Consider the following 20272-nt stretch of genomic DNA (forward strand, 5'->3'; position numbering starts at 1 on the left):
TCAAGCAGAGTAGCTACCAGCAGACACTAAGATACAAAACAGAAGTTACATGAAAAGGCAAAGTAAGAGTTGAAGAAGTTTAAAGAGCACAGTGTTTATAAACTTTAATACAGAAAATCTATTTGATATTTATTAAACTTAGTTTCTCCAGCTATGGTTTGGCATTGTACAAAGCATCTTAATGACACAGTAGAGTTAAAAAGATCTTTACAAATTGAAATGTGATACCCTTGTCTCCAAATATTTTAATTGCCATAAATTTGTTTAAAAATACACATTAAACGCATGTTTGACACTCTAAACTTTCTATAATCTCAATACCACAAAATACATATAATATACTATACAGATGTGGAAAAATCTAGTTAGTATATAATACTTTGCTCACCATTAACAGCTTTATTATGTGAAATGCACATACTTAGAAATCCTAGCTTTTGAGCCCCAAAGTACCTCTGAAATTTTAATGTATTGCAACAAATAAAAATCACAGTATATAATTGAAATTTTGGTTGAAAATGTCAGATGCCTAAATATTTTGGATAAAAGAAATGTAAAACAAAGATTTGGATCATGTACAAAACAAAGGCATCCTATCAGACAGTAACAGTACCTTTCTGCAAAATCAACAAGGCTTTTATTTTATCAGTGACATTACTTCCCCTCCAAAACCCTCCCCAAATATCAAACTGTTATTCACCAAATAATTTTAATTTCAAATAAGATAAAAGGATTCAATAAATATATAAGCATTTCCATCCTCCATATACAAAATTTCTTAAAACCATCAAAACGGAGGCTAGATAGAAATTTCCATAACCACGCTAACCAACCTCACATCTGGTCCTCAAAGGTAGTGCCTTTCCAGGCATTGCCCATTGGGCCAGCTTTGTTGGTGAGCCCTCCCACCCCCCTCCCAACCCCAGTACTGTTGAACGCTCATGTCAATGATTTGCCAGGTGTGTGCATCAAGTTATAAAATGGGGACACTTCTTGAACAGCAACAACAAACTCAACAGTATGGATAACCATGGCATAGATATGAAAGGCAGCATTTCCAAACAGGTATTTTCCAGAGAGGAACATAACAGGTAGAAAGTTCCAGTGGTTAAAAGCTGAAAAGAAACCCCACATGGAAGCAGTAACAGGTCAAAACTGCAGACCACTAGAATTTCTGGGTGGGAACTTTTTTCCCCAATGCTCATTTAGAGAGCTTTTTTGTTTGTTTCTTTTTTAAGAATAGCAATTTATGCTTAGCTGAGCAATGGTGGCACGGAGAGGTCAATGCTGACAGTCCCAAAGTCAGCTTCATTACATGATGTTTAGGCTGCTATTTCAGGATGCTTAAACATCTAGAAGACTTGTTTTAGACTTAACTCTAATGCTCTTAATCTGTGACCAGATTTCATTGAAAGGAAAAGATTTAGATATTTTTCACTGTTTTTCTAAAGACAGTGACTTCTTTTTAATTAACCATGTGGTTCAAATGAAGAGACTCAGCATCTGCTTTACCTACTGGTAATAACTTACTTCCTGTCACTTGCCAGCTTGGTTCTAGGGTCTAGAAGTCTAAACTGAATTTCTCCATTACTGAGTACAGGAAAGATAAGCACACAAAAAAACATGACCAACTTGGCCTCTTCCTCTGGATACTCCAAATCGTTTGATACTTATCTCTTCTCTTAATTTTACTGAATAGCAATCTTAGATGTGCAGCATTACTTATTTTTGGAAAAAATTCTGCCTCTCCAACACATGAATACATGAAATCAAAATGAAATCTGTGCTCCACATAATTAGAGGATATGGGTGATAGGAGTCTACATGAATGTGAAATGCTTTGCTTCCCAATTTACTTAGCTTAAAAAAAAAAAAAATATCATCACAATCTGCCTAAAACAGTCATTCCCATTAGATGTTCCTGGGACCCAGAGGCAAACTCCTATAATTCAAATACATAATGAGGCCATTCTGTTCAATTAGCAACTGGAAAATGAAAATCCTTCCCACCCTGTAAGAGCCCTATTATACTACAGAAGGGCTCAAATATATTTTAAAAGTTAATTTACTACAAATCATAGTAATTAAGCTTTAACAATCTAAAAGGAATACACATTGCACCCTTGAACATTAATATTCAAGGTGTCAACAAGAAAGTGTCTTAGATCAATTTAATAAATAATGTGGAAATAGTTGCACTAAGCTAAAATACTAAACACACACATTTTTGACAAACTAATTTCATGTTTTCATACATACATACATATATATAAAGTGTGTATGTGTACATAATTTTAAAATCCAAAGCTGCATACCCTCACACCTAGAAGAGCGCACAGCATACCTCTCCACTACACAATGAGGCATCACCGACTGGAGCGACCACTGGCTGCTCTGGAGCTCCACAGTGCTGCCACAGACTCCAGAACTGGAACTTTCATTCAGAACAGGTGCCTTCTGTAGGCTCTTGCTTCACAATGCAAGCTCGCTCAATGAAGATAATTTCCCAAAGTTTCTGTCATTAAATACAAAATGATGCTTGTCTGATTTAGCTGATTAAATCTTTCTTTAATAAAAAGAAACAAACAACAATTAAAAAAACAACAACAACAGTGAGTCTAGTAAAGCCACAAGTGAATGCAAAGTGCAGCCCAGGTGCCTATGGATCCACCAGGGGGAGAGCTACCCAGAGCGCAGGCATGTGTGGGCACGTGCACACGTTACGCTACACTGCTTCTGCACCGGAGAATTACGTCAGTGAGGGTCAACCTTCTCCACTCTTCGGCAACTAAAGCCGAAGATTTATCTAAAGTACTTGTTGCTTATAAACTTAGTTCTTGGCTCCTTGCCCAGGAGAAGGTGGCACTGAGGCAAGAACTGGGCTGAGTGTTCCCCAGCCAGACTGCACCCCGGCTGGACAGTGGAAGCTGAATGGCTTGGAGGGGAGGGCCCCCCACAGCCCAGCCCAGGCTGGGCAGAACTGCTCACTGGCTGCCTGGGAAGTCCAGTGGTATAGGCTGCTGCCTCCTGGCATACAAGTGTGGTTGGAAAGAGCAGTCAACAGAGTGATTTTTTTTAAATAGTTGCTATTTCTATAATTAACTATATATTAAAGTACAAGTCTCAGACGAAGTAAAGTTTTTAGCCACTTGTCAAATTCAGTTTTAAATGGTTCGAGAACACTGAAGACACCTATTGAGGAAGGAGGAATGGTGGCCTATTAGGGGAATCCAAAGTATGTGCTGGAGCAGATGAAGACACAGACAACTTTTGAGGAGATGGACAGAGGAAGGGGAGTGGTGTTTCCACAGACTATTACATTGAAAATTCAATTATTTAGGATAGGATTCTGATCCATTGCCCATTACCATCGTGGGAAAATCCCTCCACAATGAAAAGCTTGAAAAAATTCATTCCATAAGAATTAACACAGTTTTAGAGAATTAACTTAGAACAGCACCATAAAACATGCAGGAAATTGTCTTAACAAAAAATCAGTGTGACCCCAGAAACACTCCTGCTGCCTTTCAGGACACACAAGAGATTAGAACACGCTGGAACTCAGAGGTGCCCCACTGGCTGCTGTTGCTGAAAGCATAAAAGCTCGGAGGATACTTTATCCATTTCTAAGATATCACTGCAAATTAAGGAATCAGAGTAAGAGCAACCAGAGAAGGACAGGACATACATCTACTTGATTAACAGGGGCAAGTTTCTTACCAAATAACTACCCTAATCACCAAGAAGTTGTCTTCTTAAGGAAAACTGTTCCTAAAACATACTAGTAAGATTAAGTTAGAAAGATTTCAAAGGCAATTTCTCCAAGGGAAAAAGATTAACTTCAGCATAATTTCTAGATTCCAATCCCCAGTGACATGCAAAAACAGCCGGAGGTACAGAACAGTTAAAAAAAAAAACAAAAAAAAAACAAAAGCTCTGTAAATATGAAGCCACAGGACAAGGAAGGTTCACAAGCTTCAGAAATAAGTGTACAAAAGACTCAAACACAGAGGATTCACTGCACCACTGGGCCTGGGAGTTCTATCCTTTCTTTCCCATTTCAAGCTTTAGCAACCATCTATGAATAGCAGGGCAATCCTTTTTTTTTGTTGTTTTTGTTTTTCCTGATTGGATTAATTCATTTTTGGAATGGGGAGAAGGACAAACTATTTTTTTGGAGCAGCATTACCCAATCAGACTAAGTCATGTAACCAAAGCATTAACTTTTCTGAAATAATTCCTCTTTATGTGACCCTAAACGAAGATTAAAAAAGAGAATTTAACATTACTACTGCCAAAGACCAACCATAACAGGTGATCTGGTCCTAGTGTAAAACTTCATCTGTAAACAATCCATAGAGTTTTCATTCAAAGGTAAGATTTAAGGCACACCAGACATGATAGGGGCACATGATCGGGGCATGATCGAGGGTACATTTCTCACCTTTGACTCCTATATGCACCTTACAGGGAAAGGTACTTTGAAATACAACTCCTAACAGAGTTGGCTTCGGCTCTACTCTTGCTCCCCTCCCCTGCCCAAGAGAGCTAACAATGAACCAAACAGGTACTTTCCTAGTGTGAATCTTCTGATATCATCAGAAACATAAATCATTGGTGAGGGCCTTCATAGTACAAAAGGAGTCAGTACAAGACAGATTTAAAAGAAGAACTTCATCTCTACCTCAGGCATTACAACCGTAAGTTGTAGAGCAAAAGCACACACAGCAAAGCTCCAGCCCATTCCTGCATTTGTCACTGTATGCTCCCATGAGAGCATCATAATCTAGTGTGGCAAAAACATTTTAAAAATAAGAATTCTGAAGAGAACTTTAACCCTTCAAACATCATCACTGAAAGAGATCAAGGCAGCAGCCCTCAGGAGCTGGATCACCCTTCGTTCCACAGTAACTTACTCTCTTTCAATTAACCATCAAATTATTAGCAACAACAAAGAACACATGGTTCTAATAAAATCCATGAAGTTCAAGATTGTCCATCTACAAAACCCTTTACAAAATATCCTTCTCCTAGAAAGGTTGCATGCCCTCTTCTGTAATGCATTAAATGCAAGATATAGTCACCTTGTGATTGCTATAGTGTTATTAACACATTCACAGTTCTTGAAATAATGCATACCAAATCAGACACATTTCATCTTCTATCTGTAGAATGCCATCTTCTCATATTTAAATGATTTTTCATGTGTAGAAGAGTATCCTTAATACTAAGCATAAATTCTGCAATAAAATTGTAGTTAAGATTTAAAATAATATCAGGTAGTAGGTGTAGAAAGAACATGTCCATATTTTAGATGAACCCACTCTTACTCTTAGAAGAGCTACCACAAAAAGACATTAGGTAACAAAGCTCCCCAAGTATATAAATAAAAATGCCTACATTAAATTTACGCTAAATTTTCAACAGAGTAAATTTATAGGCAGAAACTACTAAGTTTTAAGCTAGCCCCAATCAGGGAACTTAAAAAAATTAAAATAAATAGAATTTCAATTGATCAGTTATAAATTGCAATTGGAATTTCAATCTTATTACAGATCACCAAAACCATCTTATCAATGTGCTGCAGATTTAAAAACATTTAAATAATTTTTCATATTGGGAATATTAAAGGGCTCAACTGACATCATGGCTTTGGGTCATAAATAACAAAAACACATGAACCAGGGAGGAGAAAACCATTCCTCATTCTTAGTGTCGACTAGGTGGCATGTTATGGCAGTTTTCCTTCGTGATGTGACACAGTGTTGTGGAGAAAATCAGAGGCAACGAGAATGTGTTCAGTTCAAGATATCAACTTGGCATCCTGGCGAAGCCAGTGCAGTCCCTGCCGGGTGTATCGAACTAGGTCTGTCATGATGCTCGCATTAAAGATGAGAGGGCCCATCACTTTATCCAGTTCAGCAAAGAATTCTAGAAAATCAAAAACAGTCATTAAATGATGCACACACTCTCCTGAACCACTGCTTTTAAAATTTTAGTCTAGATTATAAATAGTAGTCAAATGAAGTAAAAAAACCACTCCCTCCTGCACTATATGATGCCCATCCATATTTCAGAACAAACCATTCCCTAATCTCTTTCAAGTTCTATTATTCCTGTAATCATGAAATGTTTCAAACAGACTGTATGGTTAGGAATTGTTATATATAAAAATGGAATTCTACTGATGGAAATTATCAATTGCTAGTATGCAGTAAACATTACTAAAGTGGAGACAATGTATATATTGTACTATTACTCCAAACAGTCTGTGTACTTCTTTTAAAAAAAGATTTTATTTATTTATTCATGAAAGGCATAGAGAGAGAGGCAGAGACATACGCAGAGGGAGCAGCAGGCTCCCTGCAGGGAGACGGATATGGGACTTGATCCCAGAACCCTGGGATCATTACAAGAGCCAAAGGCAGACGCTCAACCACTGAGCCACCCAGGTGCCCCTGTGTACTGTTTTTGTGTAAGAAGTGAGTGGTACAGGAAACAAGGAGATTCTTTGTACGTTTCTCCATCCCTAAGAGCTCCTTTATGACAGTCTGTCCTGTCCCCAAACCTTCTGCTGTAATCATATACCATGCAACACTGATAAATTAAATCCCACATTTTAGAGAGTATAATTTAAAAATGTAAAGGATGGAGATCAAAGGATTCTTCCTATTTGAACAAATATAGGTTGATCTGCACGTGAGGTGGGTGCAGAAGAGGAGGAGGGAACGACAGTATCCTAACATTTGATCCCCATGTAGAACTCAGACAGTAAGGAGTTTTTATACGTGCAGAGAAAAGGGGGTCATTCTCATGATAAAGACCTCAGCCTACTCAAATAATGCAAGAAGCAATCAAGGAATTGAAGAGAAAAGGGTCTTCTTTATAGAATTCCAGATAATAAATGCAGATGCAGTATCAGAATAGAAAATTCCAATTTCCTTTTTTTTTTTTTAAGTAGGCTCCAATGTGGGGCTTGAACTCACAACCCTGAAATCAAGAGCTAGATGCCTAACTGGCTGAGCCACCCAGGCATTCTGAAAATTCCTATTTCCTAATGGAATAATGGATGTAGGAAATGACCATCAATCAGTGCTAAAACCTAAATTAAGGTTTAATGGGGAATTTTACATCAAATTGATGAGGCTGAAACCTCCTGAATTGTATCAGGGGTCGAATCTTACTATCACTAAACAAGAGGTAAGTATTCATTACACGCCTCATAGTATCATATAATTGGCAATCTAGAGGACCACCTACGAAATGTTATTTCAAATAATGAATCTAATCAAATCTCAAGATAAAACTATCAGTATGAAGGAAATAAGGGGGACAGAGGAGAAGCTAAATGATACTATAAGGAAGGAGTCAGTCAAATCACAATATGACTCATTTTCTCCTCAAAATAAATGGCGCAGCGCCCTGTCCCCTCAAACACCAAAAACTGGAGGAAGAAGACAGACTTCGGAGACTGATGAAGGAATGTTTGGATCCTGTTGGAAACACAGAACTGGAAAGGGGGGAAAAAATAGGTGTATTTGCAACAATAGGGAAACTGGATGGCAGACCAGGTACGAGAAAGGAATTACTGTTAATTTTGGTGACTGTGTTAAAGGCACAGCAATCACTTTCTTGAAAAATCCTTATCACCCAAGGATGCATACACCTAAGTATATTCAGGTGAAACATCACCAATAACTGGTATTTGCTTTAAATACTCTGGGGGGCAGGGAGAAAAATATGATTCAGAAAGAAAGAGATGAAACAAGATTAGCAAAATGCGTTGCTAAAGCTGAAGTTGAATGAAAGGTGCACGGGGATTGTTATGCCATTATCTTTCCTGTTGTCAACATCTGAAAAGTACCATACAAAAAAGTAAAAATAAAAAAGAATATTTTAAAAAGGAAAAATTAGCCTAGAAAACTGGCATCAAGGAGAAAAATGGAAAATAAAGCAGGAGTGATTTAATTAGAATTTCTGCTTTGTAACTTTTCCTGAGCAATACAGTTTTAGGAAAGGAGAAACAGGATTTTCTGTTAGATGTTGGGGTTCCTCTTCTACCTTTCACTATTTTCCTTCTTTAGGAATAGGAATCTTTCACCTTCATGTGATTACCTGTTTATATTATAAATATTTAAATGCACTCTGTGAAAAAAAAAAGACACTTGATTTACTAGTATCGTGTTTTTCTACAAAAGATCTACCTGAATAGCTGCCACACACACACATCTGCTACTAACAATGACGAAAATAAAATGGTGTTTATATAGTACTTTTACCTGGGATCTTCTGTTTACTTATTATTTTAAATTTCAAATCCAGTATAGTTGGGGTGCCCTGGTGGTTAGAAATTGATTTTTTTGTGGTCTCCTTTATCATATAGGTTTTCTAATTCACTTAAAAATCCAATATGATTGTGTTTGTTTTTTTTTAAGTTTTATTTTAGTAATCTCTACACCCAACTTAGGGCTTGAACTCACGACCTTGAGACCAAGAGTCACACACTTCTCTGAATGAGCCAGCCAGGTGCCCCTGAATGTGCTTTCCTATATATTAAATATCTCACATATACAAGATGTCTGCACATAATCCTACGCCTAAGCCAAGTTTACTGTTTACCATCCTAGAGTAGAACATATATTTTATTACTCTTATAATTGGAATTGCACTTAACATGCCAGAACAAAGGCATATGTGTCTTAGGGAAAAAGCTATTTTTTTTTAATTTTTTAATTTTTAAAAAATTTTTTTTTTTAATTTTTATTTATTTATGATAGTCACAGAGAGAGAAAGAGAGGCAGAGACACAGGCAGAGAGAAGCAGGCTCCATGCACCAGGAGCCCGACGTGGGAATCGATCCTGGGTCTCCAGGATCGCGCCCTAGGCCAAAGGCAGGCGCCAAACCGCTGCGCCACCCAGGGATCCCGGAAAGAGCTATTTTTAAGTTTAGTGTGTGTCACTGGTACAGTGAAAGATATTTTTGACTAAATTCAGTACATATAGTATGACCGGTAAGCAATGATGATTAGGAAACTCTTTACCGCCAACTCTAGACTACATAATAAACCAAATGCAAATCAGACTCTTATTTACGTAGATCATAAAAGTTCCTTTAACAGTTTCATCCTTCAAAGTTTCTCTAGAGACCTTCCTACCTTTCTGCTCTTTGGAAAGCTGTTCAGCTTGGTCCCAAATTTCCGTGGCATAGAGAAAGTTAGATGTAACTTGAACATAGCTGGCTGCCATCTGGTGGATCCTCTGTGGAATGGTCACTGAAGAACCACTTGCTGAAGCACTACTGGCCCCTGAAGAATAATTTCCTGAATTGCCTGGCGACAACTTTGGAGAAACAGGGGAAGGCATCCCAACGGCTTTGCTACACACAGAGAAACAGGAAGCTTATTCATACGAATATGGTGAATAGGATGAAACCAATGTTCTACAGGCTCTTCTTCCATGAAAGCTTTTACAATTTAAAGATTCTTTTAAACCAGAAGAGTTCCCAGAGAAGTACAATTTCTTCTCAGTAAACACTTATAAGGCTCACTAAAGCCCACAGTGAATCATCACGTCTAGACTCTTTGTTTTAATGAAGGACACAACGGCAAAAGAACAAAAGACGACAAAGAAATGACAAGTCACACACCTTGATAGCAGTAGTTCCAAGGCTTAGAAGCTAGATCACCTCACTCCCAGCTTGACACACTTTCCCTCTATTCTGGCATGTAACTAGGTACTTTTCAAGTTGTTTTGTAGCAAGTTGGATGGAATTTGCAATTTAACACAAGAAAATTGTGGTAGACAGGAACATCTTAATTTGATTCCATTATTTCTGGAACAATGGAAAGTATTGGTACTTTCCTTGTTTAACCAAGTTACTCAAAGCTGACAAAGAGGTACAGCTTTTTCAATCAACTGCCGTTATCTCAAGCTTCCTATCAAATATTTCTAAGAAATACATGCTGAAATCTGACAGGTTCATTTCAGCAGTACTAAAATTTGTGGAAATGTCCAAGGCCATTAAAAAAAAAAAAAAAAAAAAGGAAAATGAAACAAAAGTTGGGGGGACAAAAATGATTTGTTATGAATAGTTTTTTATCTTCACTTTTAGCACCATAAATTTGGTTAGGAAAATACACAAGGGCAAAGACAGAAAGTCAATTAACACAAAAATAATAACTGAACAGAAAAAAATCACAACCCAAAAGCTGTCATGGTAATTTTCCTCCTTTAGGGGGTGATGTGGGATGGAGGAGAAACCATAACTGCACCACTGTTACTAATTTCTGGCAGTGTCAAGACTTGAGTAAAATAAAGCTCACTGATAAAAACCCAAGTAGCTGTAGAAATTAAACTCTAAGAAGGACTCAAATGCTGTCATAAAAACTCATATTTCTACAAATGAAATGTCCCCTCTCTACTCCTTCTAAAACTATGTTCATTACCAATATTTTCAACTTAGTAAAAAATAACTTAGTAAAAAATAAACAGAAAAAAATGAAACTTTAAAAAAATACTTTATTAGAGATGGTTTTCTTTTTTTTTTTTTTAAAAAGTGTCACCTTTCCATTTCTGGAAATTGGGCCCTATCCATTCCACTTTTACACAAAAACAAGTAATTTTGTCACAAAAAAAATATTTTATAAAATAAAATTTACTTACGTTCCCAAGCCAGGTGATGGTGCTTGAGAATTATTGTAAGAATTCTGTGGAAAAATAAAATGTACTTAAATTAAAAAAAAAAAAAAAACACGACTCCTGAAGAACTATATATATTTAAAAGCAATGGGCTAAACTGCTCTTTAAGAAGCTTTACACATTTAAGAACACAAAGTATAATCATTGAGAGCGAGACAAAGTGTGTGCCTGTGTGTGTAAATGTGCGACAAAGATGTGAGAGCTGGGGGTTCCAGAAGGCTTAAAGCATGCGTAACACTCAGACAAAACCTGAGTCATACTATATGCAAAGGCTGTGAAAGGACGTGACCCATACAGCTTCCCTTAGGCAGAGGTAAGGAACAAGAGACAGAGACCTCGATGGTTTGAGGTCAGGGTAAGAAGTTTATACCTGACATGGCAAAAGCAACAGTAAGTCACCGAAGGGCTCCAACTCAGAACCAGGGGCAGATTTTAAGGTTTCTGTGGTGGTGTGAGGGAAAAAACCTAGACATTTTAGGAAACTAATACAACAGTCTAAGGAAGGGTGGTAGTGAAAACAGAATGCTATCTGCGAAGTAGAAACTAGGTCTCCTGATAGAGGTTACATCTACTGAAATATTAGTAAGAGCCCCTGCATATGGCTACACAGATTCTACAATCAGATGTATGTGCACTGAAAAAACATTCCGAGCAATCTCAAACCCATGTGAAAGTTAGTGAACAGTAGCTCCTCTCTCGCGGTGGTAGGCAAAATATGAAGAGGCACTCTGGGGCTGGGACAGGAGACTACCAATCTGTTTCCTAGGCCACGGCCCTTCCTCTTTTCCACACTTACCTTCAGGTGCTCTGTCAGTGTCTTTGAGTACTTCAGAGCATTCTCCTTCTTCAGTTTGAATAGCCTCAGATACAGCAAAGACTGGCATCGCAGGCTAGCCAATGGAAAAGGGAGCTTATTTACCAGCACAGCAGACTCTGGCCACATTTGCACAGACAACTTTTGTATTGTGCAAGAATACAGGACTGGCTCATGTGAACACATACTATAAAGTCAATGACACTAACCCTCGGGTAAAACTGCAAGATGCGTTTATTACGGTGCACACCCAAAGGAGGGTAAGAGACTCAGGGCTACTCTATTTGCTGACAATAAAAAATAAAAACCTCATCCACAAGACACCAACATATCATAACATATGCATTAAAAGAAATCACTGAGAAGCAGAATCTCTATGTCAAATTTTAAATATCTAAAATTAAACAACAAAAACTAGGAAACTCAACTATGCATAGTACATCTCTGATGTGACATATGGGGACCTTACTATGGCTTACAAAAACCTTGCATGATCACCACTGCCTACCTTTCCCTTCTCTCTGGTCTTCTCTTTCGTTCCTCAGTCATTCCCAGTTTCTTTCCACTGTCCAGCCCTTGCACATATCCCCCCTACCTGAAGACCAGGTGTCCCTACACTTTACTCTTACAGTTACTATTCTTTTCTCTCAAAAGTACTGAATTCATATACTTGTGTGATGACTTAATTTGTGTCTCCTCACACCAGACACTAGATCCCATGACAAAAAAGACTATGTCAGTTTATCCACAGCTACGTTCCCAGTTGCTAAACCCAGTGCCAGGTAGAATAAATACTTTTAACAAATGATCTGATAATATCTCCCTGGGACCAAGCCAACAAGCCACATTCTTCACTCTGAACAAGCTCAACATTTGCTCCCTAAGGAAAGGTACTTATCACACTTACGTGTGAATAAGGAGCAAGATATCAAAAGAAGAACCCAGAAAAGGGACACTGGGAGTTCTAAGGTCAGATCCCAATGTTTCTGCCGTTGAGCATAATGGATCGGAGCTGACAACAACTAAAATCTTTCAGTAGGAATTTTGACTTATTTTCTACTTTACCCATCAAGAATAGATTCATGCCTGGGTTATGAAAGGTTGATTCAAGAATAACTTTCAGAAGGGCACAAACAGCAAAATTTCCCAGGGAACAGCTGGTCATCTAGCAGAGGCTAGGACACAACACTTACCAAAGTACTGTGAGCCTTTTATCTGCAGCTGTAGCATCAGGTGCCAAGTAATTCTTTAGCTTCATAGTGTATCTGTGAGTTAGAGCAACAAATGATACAAAACACAGTACTTCACCTTGATCTTAGGACTTCCTTAGTCCTCAGAACGTTAGAACCCAACCTAAACAAAGGCAAAAATACCCACTGAAGTAGCTGGTTCTCCTTATCCCAGGACAAGAAAGGATTAAGACCCTCCATAGCTTTACTGTATACAGCTCTGTCAGCCCCTTCCAAAATGAACCAAAGAAATAATAGTGCCAATGACGGGGCAGCAAGTTTTCCCACTTACTTGATGAGCTCCACTGTCTCTGAATACATAGGGAATGGGGATTTGGATTCCTGAGCATTTTTCTCTAATGCATTCCCACATTCAATGAAAGATACCACAGCATCAAGATAGTATACAGCTTTCTCAAACCTATCAGACTGAAGAAAGGAGAATAAAGGTAATGAGAGATACACTGAGGTACTATGGGAACACAAACAACAAATGAGAATTTAAGTTAATTTGATTAAACAAATGTGAGAATGTTTACATACCAATGCATCTGCATTGTGCTTTAGCTTTTTTGCTTCTTGTAAATAATGGTCTGCTGAATAATTTCTGCAATGTAAATTTTTATAGTAAATAAAAATGGTAAATATTTCCATATTGCTTGTTCATTTTAGTCTTAGCATCCCTCAGTTTTCATGTCCTCAAGTAAAGAAGATGACCTACCACTAAACATTTAGCTCCATGTTTTCTGACAAATGTTTTTATTGGGTTAGGAGCATAACTCCTGTTGGCCAACTGGCAAATTTTCTACCTTAGGAAAAGAGAAATCAAGCTCCCTAGTATTAAATGCTAAGTTGTTTGAAAATTTTGGAATAAATGGAATGTGGGTAAGGGAAATAACCTCTTTACGAAATGGAGGAAAACCTCAACACTGCTCTTCCTTATTTAAGAAAGCCCCCATCTTGAACAGTGGTAGGAGGAATCAGGTTCTACATGAAGTCATGTTACTCACATCCCCCAGGAGTCATGAAGTTCAGTTAAAGGAGCAATACTTGGACTACCGGGTGCCTTTCAAATTAAAATCCAAATGTTCTGGGGATCACAACACAAGTATGAATTCTTCTGGTCACTGATAGAAATTTAAATGAGTTTCTTATATGCTGACTGGGATGATTTCTTCAATACATAAAAAACATTTCTCTCACCTGTCATCAAAGGCAAGCTTTGTTCTCCGAGGCTTAGAAGCATCAGGAGTTGGTGTAGATGAAGGACAGTTAGAGGAGCTATTTGGAGCCTTTTCCTGACCAAAGAAACATATAACATCGAAAATATAAAATGTTGAATTCGGAGGTGATAAATATTAAACTGAAAATATTTCTTGAACCACTAGTAAAAGGAAACAAAATTCCACTGCCTTTAGTATTTAATTTCCTTGTTACAGAATTTTTAAAATTCAGAATGTAAAAACCCTTTTAACAGAATGGGTCCACTTTATATAACCAAAAATATTCATTCTAATATTAGAGGTCTGGGACACCTGGGTGGCTCAGCTGTTGAGTGCCTGCCTTTGGCTCAGGGCATGATCTCAGATCAGGGATCGAATCCTGCATCGAGCTCCCTGTGAGAAGCCTGCTTCTCCCTGTTTATGTTTCTGCCTTTCTCTCTGTGTCTCTCATGAATAAATAAAATATTTTAAAACAAAAGAAAATACTTTGTCCCTGTTCTCAAAATTTTAATAAATAAAGCTTTCCTTGGTTCATATGTGTGAAATAAAAATAAAAATAATAATGATAATAATAATAGCAGAGATCTACTATGTACCAGACACTGAAATAGACACTATTTAAAAACATAAGGAAGGGGATCCCTGGGTGGCTCAGCGGTTTAGCACCTGCCTTCAGCCCAGGGTGTGATCCTGGAATCCTGGGATCGAGTCCCACATCGGGCTCCCTGCATGGAGCCTGCTTCTCCCTCTGCCTGTGTCTCTGCCTCTCTCTCTCTCTCCCTGGGTCCCTCATGAATAAATAAAATCTTAAAAAATAAAAAATAAAAACATAAGGAAGACACAAACCTACTATCACAATAGCAGTATTGCTTAAGACAAAATTTACTGAAAATTATTGGTCAATGAAAACAGCAATAATAAGATCTAACACTTAATCCATGCTTACTGCCTGCCTACCTGGCAGTAAGTTAACTGCATATTGGGCACAGTTGTTAAACCCTTCCACAACCCTCTGGAATGCATACTGCTATTGGGACAGAATAAAGAGCAATGCAAAGGAGGGTAACTTAGCCAAGTTTAAACAGCTTTTAAGTGGCATTCCTGGAATGTGGCTTTTAAATCCAGGTCTGTCACATTTTAAAAGGCTAGCCACTTTCTTAATCTGTATTCTATCTACATAGCCCTTTATGCAGGGACTGATCCTGTCTTTCCAACTGCTTTCCTATACACATTTTCCCACAATAAAACACCAGAAATAAGCAGAATTTATCCTATAAATGCATGAATGTTTCAACATTTAAAAACCCAATTAATATAAAATTAATTTTACTCCTGTGCTTAAAAATCTGAAAAGGAACCAGGTTCCATATATATATATATATATATATGTGTGTGTGTGTATATATATATATATATAATTTAAAAATTAATGAGCTAAGTATCCATCTTTTTAGGAGTCAGTAAATAGAACAGTAGAGCAAAAAGAAAGACTAAGGAAATCATCAAGACGATAAATTAATGAAATAGAAAACAAAAATAAACCATGCAGAATCAACAAAAACAAAGGCTATTTTTTGAAAAGACAAGTAAAACTAATAAGCTTCTGATGAGCCTGATCAAGGAAAAAGAGAAATGGCATACAGAACTAATATTAAGAATAAAAGGGAAAAAAAAAAAAGAATAAAAGGGGAATATAAGTAGAGATGTTACTGATATCAAGAGCATAAAAGAAAAAAAGAGCATAAAAGACTGTAATGAACAACTTTATGCCAACATATTTTGAATATTTGATAATATAACTATGTAGAGAACATAAGATAAAAAGTATATGTGGGATCCCTGGGTGGCGCAGTGGTTTGGCGCCTGCCTTTGGCCCAGGGCGCGATCCTGGAGACCCGGGATCGAATCCCACATTGGGCTCCGGTGCATGGAGCCTGCTTCTCCCTCTGCCTATGTCTCTGCCTCTCTCTCTTTCTCTCTCTGTGACTATCATAAATAAATAAAAATTTAAAAAAAAAGTATATGTAATTTTGGTTTTCCATATTACCTAATTTTTCTTTAGTTAAAATAAGAAAAAACGTATTTTCCAACTAAATTATAAATTCTTCCTTAATAAACCCATATGTAATTGCCTAAATTGGAAATTGCCAAAACTAACATTAAGAACTCTAACAGCTGGAGGGTATTATGCTGAGTGAAGTAAGTCAGTCGGAGAAGGACAAACATTATATGTTCTCATTCATTTGGGGAATATAAATAATAGTGAAAGGGAAAATAAGGGAAGGGAGAAGAAATGTGTGGGAAATATCAGAAAGGGAGACAGAACGTAAAGACTGCTAACTCTGGGAAACGAACTAGGGGTGGTAGAAGGGGAGGAGGGCGGGGGGTGGGAGTGAATGGGTGACGGGCACTGGGTGTCATTCTGTATGTTAGTAAATTGAACACCAATAAAAAAAAAATAAATAAAATAAATAAAAAATAAAAAAAAAAAAGAACTCTAACAGTTGGGCAGCCCGGGTGGCTCAACGGTTTAGCACCTGCCTAAACCCAGGGTGTGATCCTGGAGACCCGGGATTGAGTCCCACGTCGGGCTCCCTGCATGGAGTCTGCTTCTCCCTCTGCCTGTGTCTCTGCCTCTCTCTCTCTGTCTCTCATGAATAAATAAACAAAATCTCAAAAAAACATTCTAACAGTTACATGCCCTAAGATGTTGAAATCAAAGTAGTCAGTGCCTATATTTTATATTGTCAATAACAGAGTACCAAATAACTACATTTGATCCAACAAATATTTCCTGATTACCTAGTAAGTCAGAAAATGGAGAAAACCTAGAACAAGATACAAATCCCTGCTTTCAAGGACCTGACAAGCCAATAAAGGGAGACAGTTTTACCTGTGAGATCGCAAAAGCCAAATGAACAGGTGAGCTCATTTAAAGAATACATTTAAAAGCAGAGGAGTGGGGGGATGGTGCTTGGGTGATTCAGTGAGGCCTCTGACTCTTGATTTCAGCATGGGGTTATGATCTCGGGGTTGTGGGATTGAGCCCCATAATGGGCTCTGCACTCAGCAGGAAGTCTGTTTGAACTTCACTCTCCCCTGCCCCCACTTGGGTACTCTCTCTCTCTCTCAAATAAATCGAGAGACAGAGAGAGAGAGACAGAGAGAGAGAGAGAGAGAGAGGGAGAGGGAGAAATCCTACAGGTAAAGGATGGAAAATAGAGAAAGCCAATTAGCAAGCAGACACAGAACTAGGACGGTGAAGGAGACCACAAGGACACTTAAGTTCCTTAAGGACACTAGGACTAACTCTCTAAGCTACTAGAGAAGGGTGTCTACCTGGAGAAAAAGTCATCTGTATATCTCAATTTGAGCCACTGTTCATAATTAAAATCAACTCAATCTAAAAGACTTAAACTACCACACTTAATAAGCATGAGTAACTATATTTAATGATCAATTTTTTTCAACTCTCAAAACTTTGCTTACTCAAGTCACAAATAACAACCCAGTGAATTCTTAAAAATCTATTCTTAAAACTCGGGCAGCCCGGGTGACTCAGCGGTTTAGCGCCGCCTTCCGCCCAGGGCGTGATCCTGGAGACCTGGGATCGAGTCCCGCGTCGGGCTCCCTGCATGGAGCCTGCTTCTCCTGCTGCCTGTGTCTCTGTCTCTCAAGAATAAATAAATAAAATCTTAAAAAAAAAAAAAACTACGTATTTTCCTAGTTTTGTCAGAGCGTTTGCTCCTGATCAAAACGGTTTAGAAATGCAAATAACCGAGTAAACAAAGCGAGAGTGAGAATCTAATAAAACAGACCCGTGAAAAAGCTTCTGCGATCCAATTCTCCATCCATAAATATGAAGAATATTCCTCTACATTATGATCATGCCCTGGAAATAGTTCCCGTGCTACCTCAGCTAAAGAATTTTCTCTGTTTCACGAATCTAAGCCAAATTGGTTACTTTCTCACTTTGTGTAATACACTTGCTTGTAAAATCTAATTCTAAAGAATCTGAAGCCAATTTCAAGCCACAGACAACTCGATCCTAACAACTGGAGTAATTTATAAGTAGATCAGTATCAACTACTTTCTTCCAAAACCAACTTTTCCAATTAAGGGTTTCTGTCTTAATTAGTATGCACGTGGCCAGGTGAAACATTGCTTTTACAGTCTCAGACCAACCCCGTACATTTATTATCAAGATTATGACATTCTCAGAGCAAAAATGCACAGGTCTATAAATTTAATGAGAGCTTTACAAGACTGTCAAAGCAGTGTCACCTTGGAGAATTCCTGTGGCAATGAGAGTACTTTTCAGAAGGCTCAGAGTCCCAACGCCTCACCTTGACCTCCTTGGAGCTACTGGAGGTCTTCCCCTCAGTCTTCTTCTGCTTGGATGTGGAGGAGCTGTTCCTGCTGCTCGCACTGTTCTCTTTGTTGCTGTTAGCACCGGACTTTAATGATGATGACTGACTAATAGTCCTCTTCCGAGAGCCATGCTCTGGTTTGGGGTCTTTTGAAGGAACGGGCCCAGCAGGAGACGGCAACAAATCCTTTTCTTTTGCAGCACTTTGCTTAGATGACCTGCCAAATCAAACAAATGCCCTCACTTTTCCACCAAGTCATATAGGGGTGATAGATTTTTTTTTTCTTTTTCTCTTTGCCTGCTCTCAAAACAAGTCTGTTTCTCCCTGAGTACTAGGACACACGGTTTCTAACAAAACAAAGTTGAGGGCAGACATCATCTCTGTTTTCCACTCCCTGGCTGTACGTACACCCAGCACCTAAATGCTGGCCTGCCACACAGCAAGTATTCCATAAATCCTGGTTATGTGAATGAGAAGAGGAATGATGAAGATATGAAATTCCTAAGTTGGAAACTGGCCTCTGGACAGATAGAGATAAGCTTGTCATCTAACTAGAAAGTGGTAAAGCTTTACTTGAACTCTTAGCCTCTACTCAATCCTACTTCACTACAAGAAGAAAGGAAGGAGAGACTGAATGTTAAAAACTTTCTATCCCTGTTAGCTGACAGCAAAAGCTCCCATCTCGTTGGTCTATGTAAATGTATACATGCATATGACATACACTTACTGAGAGGAACATTCTCAGAACACATTAGAAAGTACCCACTGGCAAACAACATACACATTTTAACACACATGTAACATGTTTTGGGGACATACTCTCTGTTGCTGGATGGCTTGTGACCTGCTGAATTCTTGTCCTCTGTTTTGGGTTTCTTGCTGTCATTGGCTCGGTTATCATCTTCGTTCTGGAAAAAAAAAAAAACAGAAAAAAAAAGAAACTACTAGGTTGATTTTTTATTCATCTAATTTCAGTTTCCAGCATGAGTCACCCTCAAATAATTTATCCCTGATAAGTTTCAGAAAGAAGATAAATGTGAAGTGAAATAATTCATTTAAACAATGTTTAGTAAACTGAGTTTCAAGACTAAGTCTCCTATTTTAGATAAACAGGGCCCAAACACTGAAACACATTTCCTATAATCTTTAAAATGACATCTTTTCATCCTAATGATTCTGGGGATGAGTGAAATTATACTTAAGATATAATTCACATACAATAAAATCCACTCTTTAAAAGTACACAATTCAATGACTTTTACTATATTCACAGAGGTGTACAACCATTACCACAAACAATTCTAGAGCATTTTCATCATCTGTAAGACACCTGGACCCTTCAGCAGGCATTTTCTCATTCCTTCCACCCCTAGACTCTGGTAGTCACTAATCTATGTATTTTGTCCTTTTTAAAATTAAAAATTTTTTTTTGTATTTTGTCTTTTTGGATCTGCATATGCTAGACATTTCACATATAAATGGAATCACATTTGTGGACTCTTGTCTCTGGTTCTCTTCAGTTAGTATATTTTTTAGGTTCATTGATACTGCAGCATGTATCAGGATTTCATTCCTGGTTATAGCTGAATCTATTCCATTGTATGCATATGCTACATTTTATTTATCTATTCATCAGTTAATGACCATATGGGTTGTCTCTACCTTTTGGATAATACAAATAATACTACTGTGAACATTCACCTATAAGTTTTTGTGTGGACATGTTTTCATTTCTCTTGGGTTTATACCTAAGTGGAATGGAGTGGAATTGCTGGGTCATACAGGTACACTTTTTGAAGAACTGTCAAAACTGTGTTCTAAAGCAGTTAGAATCTGATCTACATATCATTGTATATTCCCATCAGCACTGCAATTAAAAATCTAACTCCTCCATATCTTCACCAATACTTGTTATTGTCCATATTTTTTATTATAGCC

General features: G+C 37.8%; 1 protein-coding gene across 3 annotated transcripts in view; it reads right to left on the reverse strand.

Annotated features, from left to right (window-relative positions):
- Positions 1 to 103: 103 nt before the first annotated feature.
- AFF4 (ALF transcription elongation factor 4) overlaps positions 104 to 20272 on the reverse strand; it is a 92393-nt gene continuing 72224 nt past the window's right edge. For all 3 annotated transcript variants that reach the window (XM_077911644.1, XM_077911645.1, XM_077911643.1), the window contains 10 exons: positions 19154 to 19242; positions 18311 to 18551; positions 13945 to 14039; positions 13285 to 13348; positions 13034 to 13170; positions 12706 to 12777; positions 11495 to 11588; positions 10663 to 10706; positions 9156 to 9376; positions 104 to 5931 (listed from right to left, as the gene is read on the reverse strand). In XM_077911644.1, the coding sequence (XP_077767770.1) occupies positions 5804 to 5931; positions 9156 to 9376; positions 10663 to 10706; positions 11495 to 11588; positions 12706 to 12777; positions 13034 to 13170; positions 13285 to 13348; positions 13945 to 14039; positions 18311 to 18551; positions 19154 to 19242 (1185 nt within the window). In that variant the 3' untranslated portion in view covers positions 104 to 5803. The remainder of the gene's footprint in view (positions 5932 to 9155; positions 9377 to 10662; positions 10707 to 11494; positions 11589 to 12705; positions 12778 to 13033; positions 13171 to 13284; positions 13349 to 13944; positions 14040 to 18310; positions 18552 to 19153; positions 19243 to 20272) is intronic.

The sequence above is a fragment of the Canis aureus genome, chromosome 10 (genome assembly GCF_053574225.1).
Source record: "Canis aureus isolate CA01 chromosome 10, VMU_Caureus_v.1.0, whole genome shotgun sequence".
Taxonomy (NCBI): domain Eukaryota; kingdom Metazoa; phylum Chordata; class Mammalia; order Carnivora; family Canidae; genus Canis; species Canis aureus.